The 17,701-nt window shown below is 40.7% G+C and overlaps 1 protein-coding gene across 1 annotated transcript in view; it reads right to left on the bottom strand.

Annotated features, from left to right (window-relative positions):
• The window catches only part of LOC132402900 (zonadhesin-like), a 69,965-nt gene that overhangs the window by 24,960 nt on the left and 27,304 nt on the right, over nucleotides 1-17,701 (bottom strand). Inside the window, exons 15-20 of the mRNA XM_059985981.1 lie at nucleotides 15,478-15,605; nucleotides 13,202-13,470; nucleotides 10,863-11,071; nucleotides 7,398-7,542; nucleotides 6,320-6,567; nucleotides 2,926-3,055 (exon numbers count right to left, since the gene is read on the bottom strand). Coding sequence (XP_059841964.1) covers nucleotides 2,926-3,055; nucleotides 6,320-6,567; nucleotides 7,398-7,542; nucleotides 10,863-11,071; nucleotides 13,202-13,470; nucleotides 15,478-15,605 — 1,129 coding nt within the window. The remainder of the gene's footprint in view (nucleotides 1-2,925; nucleotides 3,056-6,319; nucleotides 6,568-7,397; nucleotides 7,543-10,862; nucleotides 11,072-13,201; nucleotides 13,471-15,477; nucleotides 15,606-17,701) is intronic.

Below are 17,701 nucleotides of genomic sequence, written 5' to 3'. Positions count from 1 at the left end.
AGATATAGAAGCAGAATTAGGCCATTTCGTCATCAAGTCTGCTCTGCCATTCAATCATGGCTGATCCTTTTTACCTCTCCTCAGCCCCACTCCTGAGCCTTCTCTCTGTAATCTTTGATGCTGTGTCAATCAAGAATCTATAAAGCTCTGCTTAAGTGCACCAAATGATGTGGCCTCCACAGCTGCTTGAGGGAATAAATTCCACAAATTCACCACCCTCTGGCTAAAGATATTTCTCCACATCTCTGTTTTAAATGGACCGTGCTCTATCCTGAGGCAGTGCCCTCTTGTCCTAGACTCCCCCACCATGGGAAATATCCTTTCCACATCTACTCTGTCCAGGCCTTTCAACATTCAAAAGGGTTTCAATGAGATTACCCACCACCTATCCTTCTAAATTCCAGCAAGTACAGACCCAGAACTATCAAACCTTCCTCATATGATAATCCTTTAATTCCTGGAATCATCCGTGTGAATCTCCTCTAAACTCTCTCTAATGACAGCACATCTTTTCTGAGATGAGGAGCCCATAACTGTTCACAATACTCAAGGTGAGGTCTCACCAGTGCCTTATAAAACCACAGCATCACATCCATGCTTTTGTATTCTAGACCTCTTGAAATGAATGCTATCATTACATTTGCCTGCTTCACCACCAACTCTACCTGTAAGTTAATCTTTAGGTTGTTCTGCACAAGGACTCCCAAGTCGCTTTGCATCTCAGATTTTTTTGATTTAGAAAATAGTCTACACATTTATCTCTACTATCAAAATGCATGACCATGCATTTACAACATTGTATTTCATTTGCCACTCACTTGCCCATTCTCCTAATCTGTCTAAGTCCTTCTGCAGCCTACCTGCTTCCTCAACACTACTTGCCCCTCCTCCAATCTTCATATCATTTGCAAACTTGGCAACAAAGCCATCTGTTCCATCATCAAAATCATTGATATACAGCATAAAAAGAAGCCGTCCCAACACCGACCCCTGCAGAATACCACTTGTCATTGGCAGCCAACCAGAAAAGGATCCTTTTATTCCCAATTGTTTCCACCTGCCAATCAGCCAATGCTCTGACCATGTTGATAACTTTCCATGGGCTCTTAACTTGGTAAGCCACCTCATGTGTGGCACCTTGTCAAAGGCCTTCTGAAAGTCCAAATATACAACATCCACAAAGTACACTGCAGATGCTGTGGTCAAATCAACATGTACAAACAAGCTGGAGGAACTCAGCAGGTTGGGCAGCATCCGTGGAAGTGAACAGTCAATGTTTCAGGCCGAGACCTGACGAAGGGTGGATGTTGTATCCAGTGGATACAACATCCACTACATCCCTTTTATCTATCCTGCTTGTAATTTTCTCAAATAATTCCAACAAGTTTGTCAGGCAAGATCTTCCCTGAAGGAAACCATGCTGTCTTTGTCCTTTCCTGTCCCGGGTCTCCAAATACTCCTTAACCTCACCCTTAACAATTGACTCCAACACGTTCCCAACCATGGAGGTCAGGCTAACTGGTCTATAATCTTCTCCTTTCTTAAAGAGACATTTCTTAAAGTGACATTTGTAATTTTCCAGTCCTCTGCTATCATGCCAGAGTCCAATAATTTTGAAAGGTCATTATTAATGCCTCCACAATTTCTACCGTTACCTCTTTCAGATCCTAGGGTGCAATTCATCTAGCCTGGATGATATATGTTCCTGAGGAATGCAGTAGATGTTGTATATTTGGACTTTCGGAAGGCCTTCTCAGCTTTCTACCTAGCTCTCTAAATTCTCTTTTCAGGACTTCTTTGCTTTTCCTCCCTATGTCATTGGTAACAAAATGTACCAAGAAATCTGGCTGCTCTCCCTCCTGCTCCAAAATGTGTTGGACACAGTCCGAGATATTCGTAACCCTGGCACCTGAGAGGCAACATACCATTCGGTTGTCCTGTTCACATCCACACAATCTCCTGTCTGTTCACCACACTATTGAGCCCCATATCTCTACCGCTCCCCTCTTCTCCCTCTTTCCCTTCTGAATGACGGACCTATGCTCAGTGCCAGTAAGCCAGTTATGCTCACTCTGGTGCCAGTTATTTTGTGTTGCTTTAAAAGATCTACCCATCCTGGAAATAGTATGGTAAGAAAATGAAATAGGTTATTTGCAACCCAATCAAAAGAAGGAGATAGAGCGTAGAACTTAGAACAGTACCACACAGGAACAGGCTCTTTGGCCAACAATGTTGTCCCAAGCCAAATAAATTAGTAGTCAAATAGTTAACTAAACTGATCTCTTCTGCCTGCACAATGTCTATATCCCTCCATTTTCCTCACATTCATGTGCCTATCCTGAAAGTCCCTAATGTATCTGTCTCTACTACACCCCAAGCAGCATATTCCAGGCACCCATCACTCTCTGTGTAAAAAAAACTTGCCCCTCACATTTCTTTTGAAATTACCGCCTGTCACTTTAAATGCATGCCCTCTGGTATTAGACATTTCAACCATGGCTATTCTCATGGAGGGCTCACTCATCATGGACTCTCTCTATCTTATCGTGGTTTGTTGACACATGGAGCAACAGCAATGTGCTCATCATGCCAGCCAGGGTACGACTCAGAGTCTTACAATTTAACACTGGGGGCTCAGTTGACTCTGGCACTCTCACAATACCAGTCTTCACAGGCAGCTGCACTGAACCATGAGATACTGAGTGAAGGACAGTGCTTTTTTTTAAATGCAAATAGGGTTTGAACCCATTGATTATTTAGACTCGCTGTAATGAATCTGTGGGATTATAGTAAAAGGGGTACGATGAGTATATGACGACTTGTTTACTTATTTTTTAATACTGTAAGCCCTAAATTGCACCTACTGTATGAACTTATATTGTGTTGAATTTACTCTCACACACCCATCTGCAATTAACATTGTACCTGAGTTAGCTCTCTCATGAAAGCTGACAGCTAGGCCAAAGTCCGTTTCCAGATGGAGCATATTGGATCTTTGGTATATCCACAGACCATCATGAGGCTGAATCGGAGGCTTTATCAGTTCACCATCCACCTGTAAGAAATCATTTGTTCCTTAGTTGAGGAGATTACTGACTTTCACTTCGTAATTTTTATTACAACCGAATGCAGCCAGCCTAGAGGTTTCATCCATGAAGCCTTTCTATTTCAAATCTTGAAGTATATTTATTATCAAAGTACATATATGTAACCATATTCGACATTGAGATTCATTTTCTTGCTGGCATTCATAGTAGAACAAAGAAATACAATAGAACACTGAAAAACTGCGGATGGACAAACAACTGATGTGCAAATGAAGACAAACTGCACAAATTATTATTATTATTATTATTATTATTATTATTATTATTATTATTATTAGGATATATTTTCAACAAAAATAGGATTCAGCACTCCATCTGAGTATATGCAATTTTGATAAATACACACCACTAAACTTAAATGAAACACAACCCAGAAAGATGAAGAATTCATCATTATTGAAGAAAAAGTTATCAATGGAAGAGCATGACCCTCTATGAAAAACATCCCTACGATCTGAGCAGATTAGATGTCGACAAGGAAGTGTTGAATGCCTGGCTCAAAGTTGAAGACCTCTTCCCAGAAACAGAGGAGTTCCTTGTTGCAATACAAGACCAGATGGTTAACACAAATAATAATCAAAAATACATAATAAAAGTCCAACAAATTTAAGACAACAAAATGCAGAAAATGCCAGGAGAAACCAGAAGCAATCCAGCACATTACAGGATCCTGCAGAAGTTTAACTCAATCTGATTACTTACACAGGCACAACCAAGTGGCAAAGATCATTCACCAAAACCTTGCTTTGAACTAGAAGCTCATAAAAGACACTATACCTATACCTTGCTATAAATACAAGCCTGATCCAGACTTAGAGTCAGAATGCCACAAATTATATTATGACCTATCTATTATTACAGTTAAGACAATCCGTAAGAACAGTACAGATTTAATAGAGCAGCTTTGCTCCATCCACCACAAAAAGTGGAATGTCCTGCTGACCACCCATTTCAATTCTACTTCCTATTCCCATTCTGATATGTCAGTCCATGGCCTCCTCCACTGCTACAATGAGCCACACTCAGGTTCGAGAAGCAACACCTTATATTCCGTCTGGGTAGCTTTCAGCCTGATGGCTTGAACCTGATTTCTCAAACTTCTGGTAATTGCTCCACCCCCAACCCCCCTTCACCATTGAACATTCTTCTTTCCCGCTCACACCGCTTCTTTCCTGCCAATGACCTCCCTCAGGTGCTTCTCCTCCTTTCCTTTCTTCCATGGTCTTCTCCCATCAGATTCCCCCTTCTCCAGCCCTTTATCTCTTTCACCAATCAACTTCTCGGCTCTTTACTTCACACACCCCGCCTCTCCCCGTTTCACGTTTCACCTGTTACCTTGTACTTCTTCCTTCCCTCCTCCCACCTTCTTATTCTGACTTCATCCCCCTTCCTTTCCAGTCTAGGCCCGAAACGTAGACTGTTTACTCTTTTCTATAGATTTCCAGCATCTGTAGATTTTCTCATGTTTGTTACTTAGTAGACATAACTATTCCAAGCACACACAACTTACAGAAATCAGTAAATGAATACACCAGAAATCAAATATGCTGAATTAAAAGAGGAAATTGAAAGATGATGGGACATGAGCAGGGTATACATTGTCCCAATAGTAATATCTACAACTGGTATAATCCCAAAGTCACTGCACAATAGCATTAAACAGTTAGGGCCTACACAGAAATATTTACACAAATCTCCAGAAAACTACAATACTAAACACCACTGGAATAGTCTTAAAGTTCCAAGCAATGGAGAAATGAGTGTGTTTGGCTATGCCCGTAGCTGAGGTTCTACCAGTTTGAGCTGAGAAAAAATATTATAAATAACAAGTAAATAGACAATAAATAATGAATTAGTTCAGTATTTTTTAATCTGTAAAAATTACAAAACAGGGTAGGATGTAAATTTAACTCCCAAGTGTCTGATGTTAATTTGAAAATAAATTTTAAAACCAGTCGCTTATGTAACATGATCAAGTGAAAATCTGCAGATGCTGTTAATTCAACAACACACATACAATGCTGGAAGAACTCAGCAGGCCAGACAGCATCTATTGAAAGAGTACAGTTGACGTTATAAATGACCTGGACGAAGAGGCGGAAGGATGGGTGAGTAAGTTTGTGGATGACACGAAGATTGGAGGAGTTGTGGATGAAGCTGTAGGTTGTTGAAGGTGACAAGAGGAGAGACAGGCTGCAGAGTTCAGTCCGGATAAGTATGAGGTGATGCTTTTTGGAAGGACAAACCAGAAGGCTGAGTACAGGGTTAATGGTCAATTACTTAAGAGTGTGGATGAACAGAGGGACCTTGGGGTTCAAATCCACACATCCCTCAAGGTCTCTGCACAGGTTGTTGGATAGTTAAGAAAGCCTATGGAATGCTAGGCTTCATTATTAGGGAGACTGAGTTAAAGAGTAGAGAGGTCATGTTGCAACTCTACAAATCTCTGGTGAGATCACACTTAGGTCACCTCATTATAGGAAGGATGTGGAAGCTATGGAGAGGGTGCAGAGGAGATTTCACCAGGATGTTGCCTGGATTGGAAAACAAGTCTTATGAGGCAAGTTTAGCAGAGCTGGGACTTTTCTCTTTGGAGCATAGAAGGATGAGAGGGGACTTGATAGAGGTCTACAAGATTGTGAGAGGCATAGATAGGGTGGATAGCCAGTACCTGTTTCCCAGGGCATGAATAGTAAACACCAGAGGGCATATGTACAAAGTTAAGGGAGGGAAGTTTAGGAGAGACATCGGGGTAAGTTTTTTACACAAAGGGTTGTGGGTGCCTGGAATGACTTGCCAGGGATGGTGGTGGAGGCTAAAACATTAGGGGTATTTAAGAGCCTCTTGGACAGGCACATGGATGAAAGGAAAATAGTGGGTTACAGGGCAGTGCGGGTTTTAGTACTTTTTTTTAGGAATATATGGGTCGGCACAACATTGAGGGCCGAAAGGCCTGTACTGTGCTGTAGTATATTCTAGTGTCTAGTGAAAGCCTTTAGCAAGACTAGAGAAATCCCTCCAGTCCTACTGAAGGGTCTCAGCCTGAAACTTCGACCTTACTCTTTTCCATAGATTCGGCCTGGCCTGCTGAGTTCCTCCAGCATTTTGTGTGTGTGTTGCATGTATGCACCATAACACTCTCTAAAACCAAAAGAAAAAGGGGATTCATTGAGACCTAAAATTTCTACTGACTTTGGGCCTTTAGAACTTACCACAAGTTTTTGCTTTTCCTCAAAACAAATAGTGTGGCCGTAGACTTCAACAGTGATCTCTTGCAGGTGAGCAGTTGCCTTCTTTTCCTTTAGAGGTGCATTTTTGCCAAAAATTCTGAACTCCTGCAGTCTATTCGGAATGCCGATTGTTTCTGCCAATGTGTATCGATTCACAGCCGTGAAGTGATGGACCAAACCATCAAAACCCAAATAATATGGGTTTCCCCCAGCAGTGCATTTGCTGAACCCTAATATAAACAAGCATAAGTAAAATCGCAGAGTGAACAATGTTTGTACTTTGAGCTATATAAGTATTTATACTTCCAATGAAGGATGTGGCAAGACTACAGCATCAAGCTTCAAAAATGCAATCATTATCTTAATTTTCAATGCATTAGTTATGCAATCTGTATAGCCCTGTAAATGTGGGGCAATAAAAGAGTCCCTAATGAGAGCTACTTTGTCCAAATTATAATGATGGCTTGTACAGGTATCATAAGTGAAAAGTTATCATTGCACTGAGAGATAAATATTGAGACAACAGATATTGATGTGAAAACAGCCCAGTGTCTTATAATCCAAAGAAACATAATTTGTGGATAGTATATGGCTTAATTATTGTCACATGAAGAAAAGGTTCTTTGAGCAAGGTACTAGAGACTGTGCACAATCAAATTTATCAGCCTTTTATGACATGACATTTGTTGATTTGCAGCAACAGTAGAGTGCAACAACAGAAAATTACAAATTACATAATTACTCGTGCAAAAGAAAAGGAATAATGAGGTGTTCATTAGTTTGTATGAAAAGAAGTGTTAGTCCTTTTACAAAGGAAGTAAGAAAAAGGCACTATAGCAGAAAGATTAGTGTGGAACAAAGCGTACCTCTTATAACTGGTGAAACCGAGTGACAGAAAAGCACAGTGTAGAAATACATCACAGGATTTACTCACAAACATTTCTGCCTCTTGAATGCAATAGTTCAAAGATTTTGCAGTCCAGATTTATTCTAAGCAATCAATCAACTGTTAACTCTGACAGAAGAACACAGCAGATAAGCTAATTAATCAGTTGCCTACCAGTGGGTCTGCAGGTATATTGCCCATTTGCTTTCAGGCTGCAATGCTCGTTGGATCCACAGCCATAGCTTGTGCAGTTTATTTCACCACCTTTCTTACAGGTACACATTTGGATACAGTGTTGTGTCAGCCACACCTCTCCAACCTGCAACAGATGTATACAGGTGTTATGAAGGTATACAGATACAGTATGCACAGTTAGAGAGTTAAATAGGTTTAATCTGTAGCAAGGACTGAGAGACAGTTCAACAGATTGTTGCAATACCTTTCAAGTCAAGTCAAGTCACTTTTATTTCATTTTGACCATAACTGCTGGTACAGTACATAGTAAAAATGAGACTTTTTCAGGACCACAGTGTTACATGACACAGTACAAAAACTAGACTGAACTACGTAAAAAAAAAAACAACACAGAGAAAGCTACACTAGACTACAGACCTACAAAGGACGGCATAAAGTGCACAAAACAGTGCAGGCATTACAATAAATAATAAACAGGACAACAGGGCAAGGTGTCAGTCCAGGCTTCGGGTATTGAGGAGTCTGATAGCTTGGGGGAAGAAACTGTTACATAGTCTGGTCGAGAGAGCCCGAATGCTTCAGAGCCTTTTCCCAGACAGCAGGAGGGAGAAGAGTTTGTATGAGGGGTGCATGGGGTCCTTCATAATGCTGTTTCCTTTGCGGATGCAGCGTGTAGTGTAAATGTCTGTGATGGCAGGAAGAGAGAACCCGATGATCTTCTCAGCTGACCTCACTATCTGCTGCAGGGTCTTGTGATCTGAGGTGGTGCAATTTCCGAACCAGGCTGTGATGCAGCTGCGCAGGATGCTCTCAATACAACCCCTGTAGAATGTGATGAGGATGGGGGGTGGGAGATGGACTTTCCTCAGCCTTCACAGAAAGTAGAGGTGCTGCTGGGCTTTCTTTGCTATGGAGCTGGTGTTGAGGGACCAGGTGAGATTCTCCGTCAGGTGAACACCAAGAAATTTGGTGCTCTTTATGATCTCTATCAAGGAGCCGTCGATGTTCAGTGGGGAGTGGTCGCTCTGTGCCCTCCTGAAGTCAACAACCATCTCTTTTGTTTTGTTCACATTAAGAGACAGGTTGTTGGCTCTGCACCTCCTCTCCGTAAGCTGACTCATCGTTCTTGCTGATGAGACCCACCATGGTCATGTCATCGGCAAACTTGATGATATGGTTCGAGCTGTGTGTTGCAGCACAGTCGTGGGTCAGCAGAGTGAACAGCAGTGGACTAAGCACACAGCCCTGGGGAGCCCCTGTGCTCAGTGTGACGGTGTTGGAGATGCTGCTCCTGTTCCGGACTGACTGAGGTCTCCCAGTCAGGAAGTCTAGGATCCAGTTGCAGAGGGAGGTGTTCAGGCCCAGTTGGCTCAGCTTTACAGTCAGTTTCTGAGGGATGATTGTGTTGAATGCTGAACTGAAGTCTATGAACAGCATCCGAACGTATGTGTCTTTTTTGTCCAGGTGGGTTAGGGCCAGGTGGAGGGTGATGGCAATGGCGTCGTCTGTTGAGCAGTTGGGATGGTACACAAACTGCAGGGGGTCCAGTGAGGGGGGCAGCAGGGTCTTGATATGCCTCATGACGAGCCTCTCAAAACACTTCATGATGATGGATGTAAGTGCAACGGGACGGTAGTCATTTAGGCAGGACATTGAAGACTTCCTCGGTATGGGGACAATGGTGGCGGCCTTGAAGCACGTTGAAATGGTGGCGCTGCTCAGGGAGATGTTGAAGATGTCAGTGAGAACATCTGCTAGCTGGTCTGCACATCCTCTGAGCACTCTACCAGGGATGTTGTCTGGTCCAGCAGCCTTCTGTGGGTTGACCCTGCACAGGGTTCTTCTCACGTCGGCCACTGTGAGACACAGCACCTGGTCTCAAAAGCAACTAAAAAGCAACTGAAAGGAAGACATACAGTATCTGCATTTTTACAACACTTTCCAAACCCCAGATGGTCTCAAAATGTTTTCTAACTGATTAGTAATGTGTCAATGACTAGACTCTATTTTCAGATATTGTTGAAAGTGAAATAATGGTCATTGTACTGTGAAAAACACCTCTGCTTTTAGGAGCTTTGCACCCTGAGATAATATATAGTGTTGTGGTTTAACCTCTGATGCACTGCACCCTTGACAATGCACCTCCTTTTGTCCTGTCCTTCATGGGGTTCACCTTATGTGGGGATTGACAGTTGTTGACGCATCCAAGCTGAGAGCTAAGTACTGGAGGGGATACATGTCGGTCATCTAGGAGTGGTCAAAATGAAAGAAATGGTTCAAAGCACTGTCTGGTGGCCTGGGATAAATTAAATTGAGTAGCTTGCCATGCACTGTTCAGGACGCCAACACATTCAGAAGAAAGGTGTCAAGAGCGGTTAGAACCACTTCCTGCAGTCCCAGAGTCAACTCCTAAAACCACCATGGAGGAAGCCCCAGAACCTGAGAATGTTTCACAGCCACTAATCTCACCTTCCAAACAGTGTGAGCCCCCAACTCCCCTTTGTTAAAAAAGATTATCCCAGAAGAATAAAAAATTCTCTGCAGTGATTAAATCTTCAGGCCTGATTGGGACAATTTAAAAGTTACTACGCTGTGGATGTCAGTATTGTAGTTGTACTATATAGCATAATGTGTGTGTGTGTGTGGGTGTGTGTGTATGTGTGTGTGTGTGTATGTGTGTGTGTGTGTGTGTGTGTGTGTGTGTGTGTGTGTGTGTGTGTGTGTGTGTGTGTGTGTGTGTGTGTATATGCACTAGGGAGCAACGTATTATACATTTGAGTTGAGATGCATTCTATATTGAGTTGAATTTTATAGCTAAGCAGACAGGAGAGTTGTATATTTAATATTACGGTAATATTGTAAATATACAATATACTTACAAAATAAATATATTGTTTGATTAAGCATTCTTTGGTATTAACATAATTCATTATGGGTTATATGTAAAAGTTTGTGAATGGCATATGTCATTACACCGCCACAGCTTAGGTGCGCCCCTAACTAAAGTAAGAACAAAGCGTGCACGTTCCCTTGGGCTCCCATGCTTTTCTTTTGATTAGTTTTATGTTTTAGAGTTACCAAACATAACAAAAACAGTATATGTTCAGAATCCCATTGTACCTCTTTATTAAGGGTTGCTGGCAATTTCAAGATTCAAAATTTAAGTTTATTTATCATGTGTACATCAAAACATACAGTGAAATGTATTGTTTGTGATAACAACCAATAGGTGTCCTGAGAGCAGCCACAAGTGTTGCCACACATTCCAATGCCAACATAGCATGCCCACAATGCTCAGCAGAAGAAATATGCTGAGCCCCTCTTTGCCCTTCCAATATAAATTAATATTATTCATGACCTTTGTTACCATTATAAGTCTAAAACACTTAATGACAAAGTTCACATATTTGTAATCTTCAATGACCTTCTTTTAGATGTACTTACAGGATGGTAATTATCATTGGTGTCTCTGCAGCCACACTCACTGACTGAAACACATCTGTCATCACTCTGGACAAAGCCAACATCACACACACATCCTTCCACGCACATGGAAGCCTTGGCACAGCTGGATCCTGCATTTATATTGTTGCATGTTGCAGGACAGGCTGGAGCACAAGTCACATAGGAGCTGTTCACTGGACAAAAAAGAGCTGCAGAGAGAAATATTAAACATGACCATCACATTGTAATGAGCTTTCCCTGAGTGGCTGAAAGGATAAAGGTGCAAATAATTTATGATTATTTAAGATTGATTTCTAGATTGTTTAATATAATTTCCAGTACTTAAGTGTAAAGAATAAAATAATTGTTACTCCAGATCTGATGACATACAAAAAAACACAATAAATATAAATACATAATATACCTTGTAAGTATAGATTATTGTAAGTCCATAAAGTGGCATTAGGCACACAGTGTCTATACATATGGTGACTCTGACAGGAAATGATAAAGTTGTGATGGTTGGGAGTGTGGAGGTGTGGGTTAGTGGGTGGACGTGTTGATCAGCCTTACTGCTTGGGGAGAGTAACAGTTTTTTAGTCAGGTGGTCCTGGCATGGAAGTTACGAGCCTCCTCTCTGAAAGGAGTGGGACAAACAGTCCATGAGCAGGGTGGGTCAGATCCTTCATGATGTTACTGGCCCTTTTCTAGCACATATATATATATATATATATATATATATATATATACATACACACACCTTTGGTGGCAGGTAGGTCATAATTATTATAACTATTGAATTAACAACAGGAAGAGAATCAGACTAATTTCAGATAATTCTAGACTATTGTTATGATAGACAAAACTAGAATTAAATAGGCAGTTAAAGTTTGAAGAGGCAAGTAGATAAGTTGCTTGACTTACTCTACGTACCTTTCACTGTTTGTGTTTGACCCAAGTGCTCAAATCAGGAAGGTGTTAAGAATTTTACATCTTCCAAGTGCTTCTATGACAGTTTGTGAGGATGCTACATTTTGCAAGGATGCTTTGAAAAACACCTTTAAAGAATTTTCTGCAGCCCCATGAAGATCACAGGCTACATTGGAGTGTGTAGTTGAGTGCTTATGTCAGGAATCTTGTGTCAGCCATATAGGGGGAGTGGCCCGAGAATCAGAGCTAGCTGAGTGTGATAAACACCTCCATGCTGGGTATGCTGGCCTAGGTCCGGATTCAGACATTGATTTGATATCCTGCCTGTGCATTTAGGGGATTTCGCAGAGATTGCTATGGCAGTGATTTTCCAGTGCCTTAAAGTGTCTACAGTAAGTTGGCTATGTTACAAATTAATACAGGAGGCCAGAACTCATTGTTCTTGAGTAGACTATTAATTTATTGATGGGTTTGAAGTTCTGATATACAAGCACTTGTTCCTTTAGGCAGGCAAAGGCTGTGCTGGTGTATCAGATGCAGTGGCAAATCTTGTTATCTGTTAGGGGAATTCCCTCAGGTATGGCTGACATATGCCAAACTAGTACTGATTGCTTTAGAGAACCAAAATCATGGAACATCCAGTTGAAATGGATTTCTTTATTCTATGACATCAATGGCTGCTGTCGGTTTCTGAAATTTTTAATCTAAGGTTCTTTCATAAGTCAGGAAATGGGCACAAAACTCGTTACTTCACTAACATTTTATTAAGTTCCTAAAGAGCAAAAAAACTTGGAAATGGACAGTAACAGGACCAGTGGTTAGGAACAGAAGGGAGAGCAGAAGTAAAGATTATGAAGCCACATGGTCAGCCCTTTTTATACCATAAATAAGAAACATTCCATTCAAGTTCATAGGTAAGAGTCAACCAATCAGACAGGCCCTTTCAAATTATGAGCTTTCCAGTATGATTCAAAGAACTAGAGGACACACTGAACAACTGCATATACATACTATGGCCACTAGAAAACATACTAAACAGATACATGTGTGTTAGTAGTTTCTAAAATATGAGCAGATAACTAATTGTTAAGCTGCAAGGAAAATATGAATTAAACATTCTAATCCAACACCACATACTTGGAGAAGTTGGAGGCCACGTCTTCAGCAAGAGGGAGGATGTATTTGGCCATTCTGATGTCCCTCCCCAAAGTTACAATGCAGGGCTATGTGAAAAGAACTGTGTAATATTGAGTCCTTTATTTTTCTAATCTGGTAGCAGTCAGCACTAGCTTACTGTACTCATGTATCATGGTGTACTGTACTATATTTTTAACAGAATACATACATTTCCATTTATTGAACTTTCATGTTCCTTCTACAAGCAACAGCTATTAGCAATAATTACTTACGGCAGAAAGTACTGTTTCTCCATTTAAGTTCTGTTCCCAGTTTCTTACAGACATCAGCATAATGTTGGATGTTATCACAGAGTGCTGAGAGCAGACCATTGTGTTTGCACATATCTTGCACACAATTCTTGATGAAGAGATCTGGGTTAACAAGTGGGTGGCAGGATTGGTACTTATTGGACAGCAGCTCCTTGCACTTGGACTCAATTATCAGATTCTCTTTTGGAGTGCAAAGATAGTCCATCTGTTGTTGGCTTCTTGACACACAGCTAGAGAAAAGATTCAGCATTAGTGTATTAGTGCCTTTTAATCCTTTACTATGAGGCCACAACCTATTGACACACTTCCAAGGTCTCATCATCTTATTTCTCGATATTTATTCCTTTTATAATTATTATTATTTCTTTCTTTTTGTATTTGCACAGTTTATTGTCTTCTGCACACTGGTTGAACATCCAGGTTGGAATGGTCCTTCATTGATTCTATTATGGTCGTTATTCTATTATGGATTTATTGAGTATGCCTGCAAAGAACTAGATCCTACAGATGTATATGGTGACATAAATGTACTTCGGTAATAAATTTACTTTGAACCTTTTAAAAATTATGATAATGATGTTTTCAAAAATGATTTAAATATTCATGCCAATTTATTTTTCATGTCAAGAATTTGTAATGACAATTATGTCAATGTTACATATTAGCATTAGATGCATGTTTGAAATATTTAAAATGTTAAATCTTGTACTCAGGAACAAACTGGTTCATATTTTGTCTCTGTAATTCTCCCTTGTATAAAGGTTGAGGCAAAGTATATTCACAGTTCAAATAAACGTTCATAAGTATGCACCTATTATGCTCAACATTGTTCAGATTACCAACTATCTTCTGAGCTCCTTACAAGCTGCATTAGAAACCAGTTTGTAGTTCTGTCCATCAAAACTGGAAACATTTTCTGTTCGCTTAACCTATAAAACTATTTTTAATTGCTTTTGTGTCCATCATGATAACCAATAATAAACCATATTGGCTTCAGAAACTTTACAACCATATCATAGAATATTTTATTTATTTAAAAAGATACAGCGTGAAACGTGCCCCTTCCACCCAACGAGCTGCATCATCCAGTAACCCACCAATTTAACTCCAGCCTAATCATTGACAATGTACAATGACCAATTAAATTACTAACTGGTATGTATTTAGAATGTGGGAGGAAACAGGAGCACCCAGAGAAAACCCACACATTCATGGAGAGGAAGGGAAAAACTGACATCGGAATTGAACTCCAACACCCCAAGCTGTAATAGTGTTGCGATAACTGCTATGCTACTGTGATGCCATTAGAATGATACGATTTTCAGAATGCTTTCAACTTAACCTCAGCTAGTATTAGATATGAAGATTAAGGCAGTACATGTGAAGATTAAAAGAAAGATCCATTGTTAGGTTTCCGAGTTTTGGGCTGTACCAACAGCAACAGATGGTGGGAGAGGTTTCTGTTCTTATTATGTAGGTGCTTACTACCTAAGGCCTTGCAGGGGTTAAAATATAGGCATTATTTGTTCGAGGGAAGGCTTGAGGTCCAACTGGGTTCCTGTTGTTCCCACTTTGATACTATAGCACATGAAAGTTTAGCACTTAAAAGCATATTGTGAGCAGTTTTGGGACCCTTATCTAAGAAAAGATGTGTTGCCATTGGAAAGGGGCCAGATGAAGGTCAAGAGGATAATCCCAGGAATGAAAGAGTTAACATATAAGGAGTGTTCGATGGCTCTAGGTCTGTACTCGCTGGAGCTTAGAAGCATGAGGGGGTGATCTCATTGAAACCTTTCAGGTATTGAAAGTCCAAAATAGAGTGGACGTGGAGAAGATGTTTCCTCTAGTGGGGGAGTCCAGGATCAGAGGGCACAGATTCCGAATAGCGGGATGCCCATTTAGAACAGAGATAAGGAGGAAGTTCTTTAGCCAAAGGGTTCTGAATCTGAGAAATTCATTGCCACAGATGGCTGTGGAGATCAAGTCAATGGATATATTTAAACCAGAGGTTGATAGGTTCTTGATTGATCAGGGCATCAAAGATTACAGAAAGAAGACAGGAGAATAGAGTTGAGAGAGATAATAAATCAGTCATCATGGAATGACAGAGCAGATTTGATGGGCTGAATGGCTTAATTCTGCTCCATTGTCTTATGATTTGTTCGATTTCCTGCTCTTAATTCACAAGAACATACACTTCAGAATACTTCTGTAATACATAAACAATTAAAGCTTACCCTTGACTGCCAAATTCCTTTGATTGCCAACTGTTTCCAAAGTGACTGGCGCTGGATGCAATTTGACCATTCGGCATTCGAAACTCATCAACTTGCTGACCATTGTAATCACCACATAGACCACACACCTAAATTAACAGTGGAATGAAGTCCCAAAAATCATAATGCAAGGATGACTTAAGATCAAGGTATACTGCACAGTATAAAATCTAAAGGAACAGATACACACTGCTTTTAGAAATGCTATGTTGCCTTTTCTAATTCAATGTGCTGAGGATAAGACAACATCCTGATGCGAGTAAGAGAACTGGTGAGATTGCCTCATGGGCATCACGTTAGCATAGTGGTTAGCATGATGATATTACAGCTCGGGCCATGCTGGAGTTTGGCGTTCAATTCTGGCACTGTTCTATAAGGAGTCCCTGCATGCCCTCCCTATGGCTTTTCCCTGAGTGCTCCAGTTTCTCCCTACAGTCCAAAGACATACCAGGTAGGTAAATTGTCCTGTGATTACATTAGGGTTAATCAGGTTTGTCCAGGTTTGCTGGGGTGGAGTGGCTCGAAGGGCTGTAAGAGCCAACTCCGCGCTGTATCAGTAAATAAATAAATGCATCCTTGAAATCAATGACATTGTCATAGTCACAGGTCTGGTTCTGAGATGGGGAAAGATAAGGAAGATCCCTTCCACCTGATTGTTATCTTGTTGTGTCAATGGCGTAGAAGTATATGGCAGTTGAACTTGACTTTGAATCTTTGTAAACCTGAACATCTGCAGTGTTCCAGACTCTGGCTAAAACTACACTGTGCTTTCTTGAACTTAGCAATGCCAGTAAAGGACTTGAACCACAGAGGACAGGAAAATTAACCCAACAACGTCTTTAACCGAATCAAAATGACCAGGCAAAGTAAACAGGATCCCGTTAAGACAACCATCATGTCTAAATCCCAAGGTGTACATCGGAGTATAGCGGGTGCGTGTACCTTACAAAAGAGATGTGCTCCTTCCTTTATTTAGATAGCAATACAGCTCAGAGGCCTTTCCAGCCCTTTGAATCACACTAACCCAGCACCTCTCGACTAACCTAGCTAACCTTACCTAATCACAGGACAATTTACAATAATTTATTAACCTATTTGGTACACCTCTGGACTGCAGGAAGAAACCAAAGCACCTGGGGAAAACCCATACGTTCCATGCAGAGACTCCTTATAGAACAGCACCGGAACTGAACTTTGAACTCTGGAACGCCCAGAGCTGTAATAGCATTGTGCTTACCGCTAAGGTGGGTTGTCTTTACAGATGCATGTACAAAATAAAATATTAAAACTCAACCAAAGTTTGTTTAATTTCACAAACATTATTTTCACAATGAACTGAGGTCTGCAAATATCTTTTACTTAACATATCTCAAGATAGATTTTTCCCATTTGCCTGCCTATTGGCTTTCGCTATTTTAGGTGCTGACACACAGAAATGTCTTTGCCCTGGTTAATGACCTAATTGTAATATCATGGAGTCAATGGATCTTTCAACTTTACAGGCCATTTTTACCAGCTTAAGTTGTTCCTTTATCCTATTTTCTAGCATGGATATTGTTTAGGAGAGCAAGAGTGCTGTACTTGCTGCTTTCCCCTTCCTATCTCATGGCTGTTAAGGTCAAATTGAACCTTGCTGCAACACAGAGCAGGTGCTTCAGGATATACACTCAGCTGCCACTTTATTGGGTGCCTTTTGTACCTAATAAATTGGCTACTGCATGTATGTTCGTGGTCTTCTGCTGCTGTAGCCTAACCATTCAGAACTCTGGAACACCCTGAGATATATTAGCATCATGCTAACTACTACGCTACAGTGACACCGACATATGATATATGATGATCTGGTCTGGACCACTTCAGGGGCAGAGAATTCCCTACGCTCTGAGAGAAAACATTTCTATACAGCTCAGTTTTAAAACATTAGTCCATTAATTTTGTCATTATGCCCTTTTGCTTTTGATTCTCAAACCAATGAAAGCATTCTCAATATTTACCCTGTCACCACCTTAGGATCTTACATGTTTGAACAAGTCTGATCAACCAGGTTCAGGAACAGTTATTACACCTCAACCAAGGGGCTCCTAAACCAGAGGGGATAACTTCACTCAACTTCATTCATCCCATCTCTGAACATAACATCCCATAACATATGTGCTCATTTTCAACATTCATCATCTCATGATCT

This window comes from Hypanus sabinus, chromosome 2 (assembly GCF_030144855.1).
Source record: "Hypanus sabinus isolate sHypSab1 chromosome 2, sHypSab1.hap1, whole genome shotgun sequence".
NCBI classification, from domain to species: Eukaryota; Metazoa; Chordata; class Chondrichthyes; order Myliobatiformes; family Dasyatidae; genus Hypanus; species Hypanus sabinus.
This window is presented reverse-complemented; position numbering and strand designations above follow the sequence as displayed.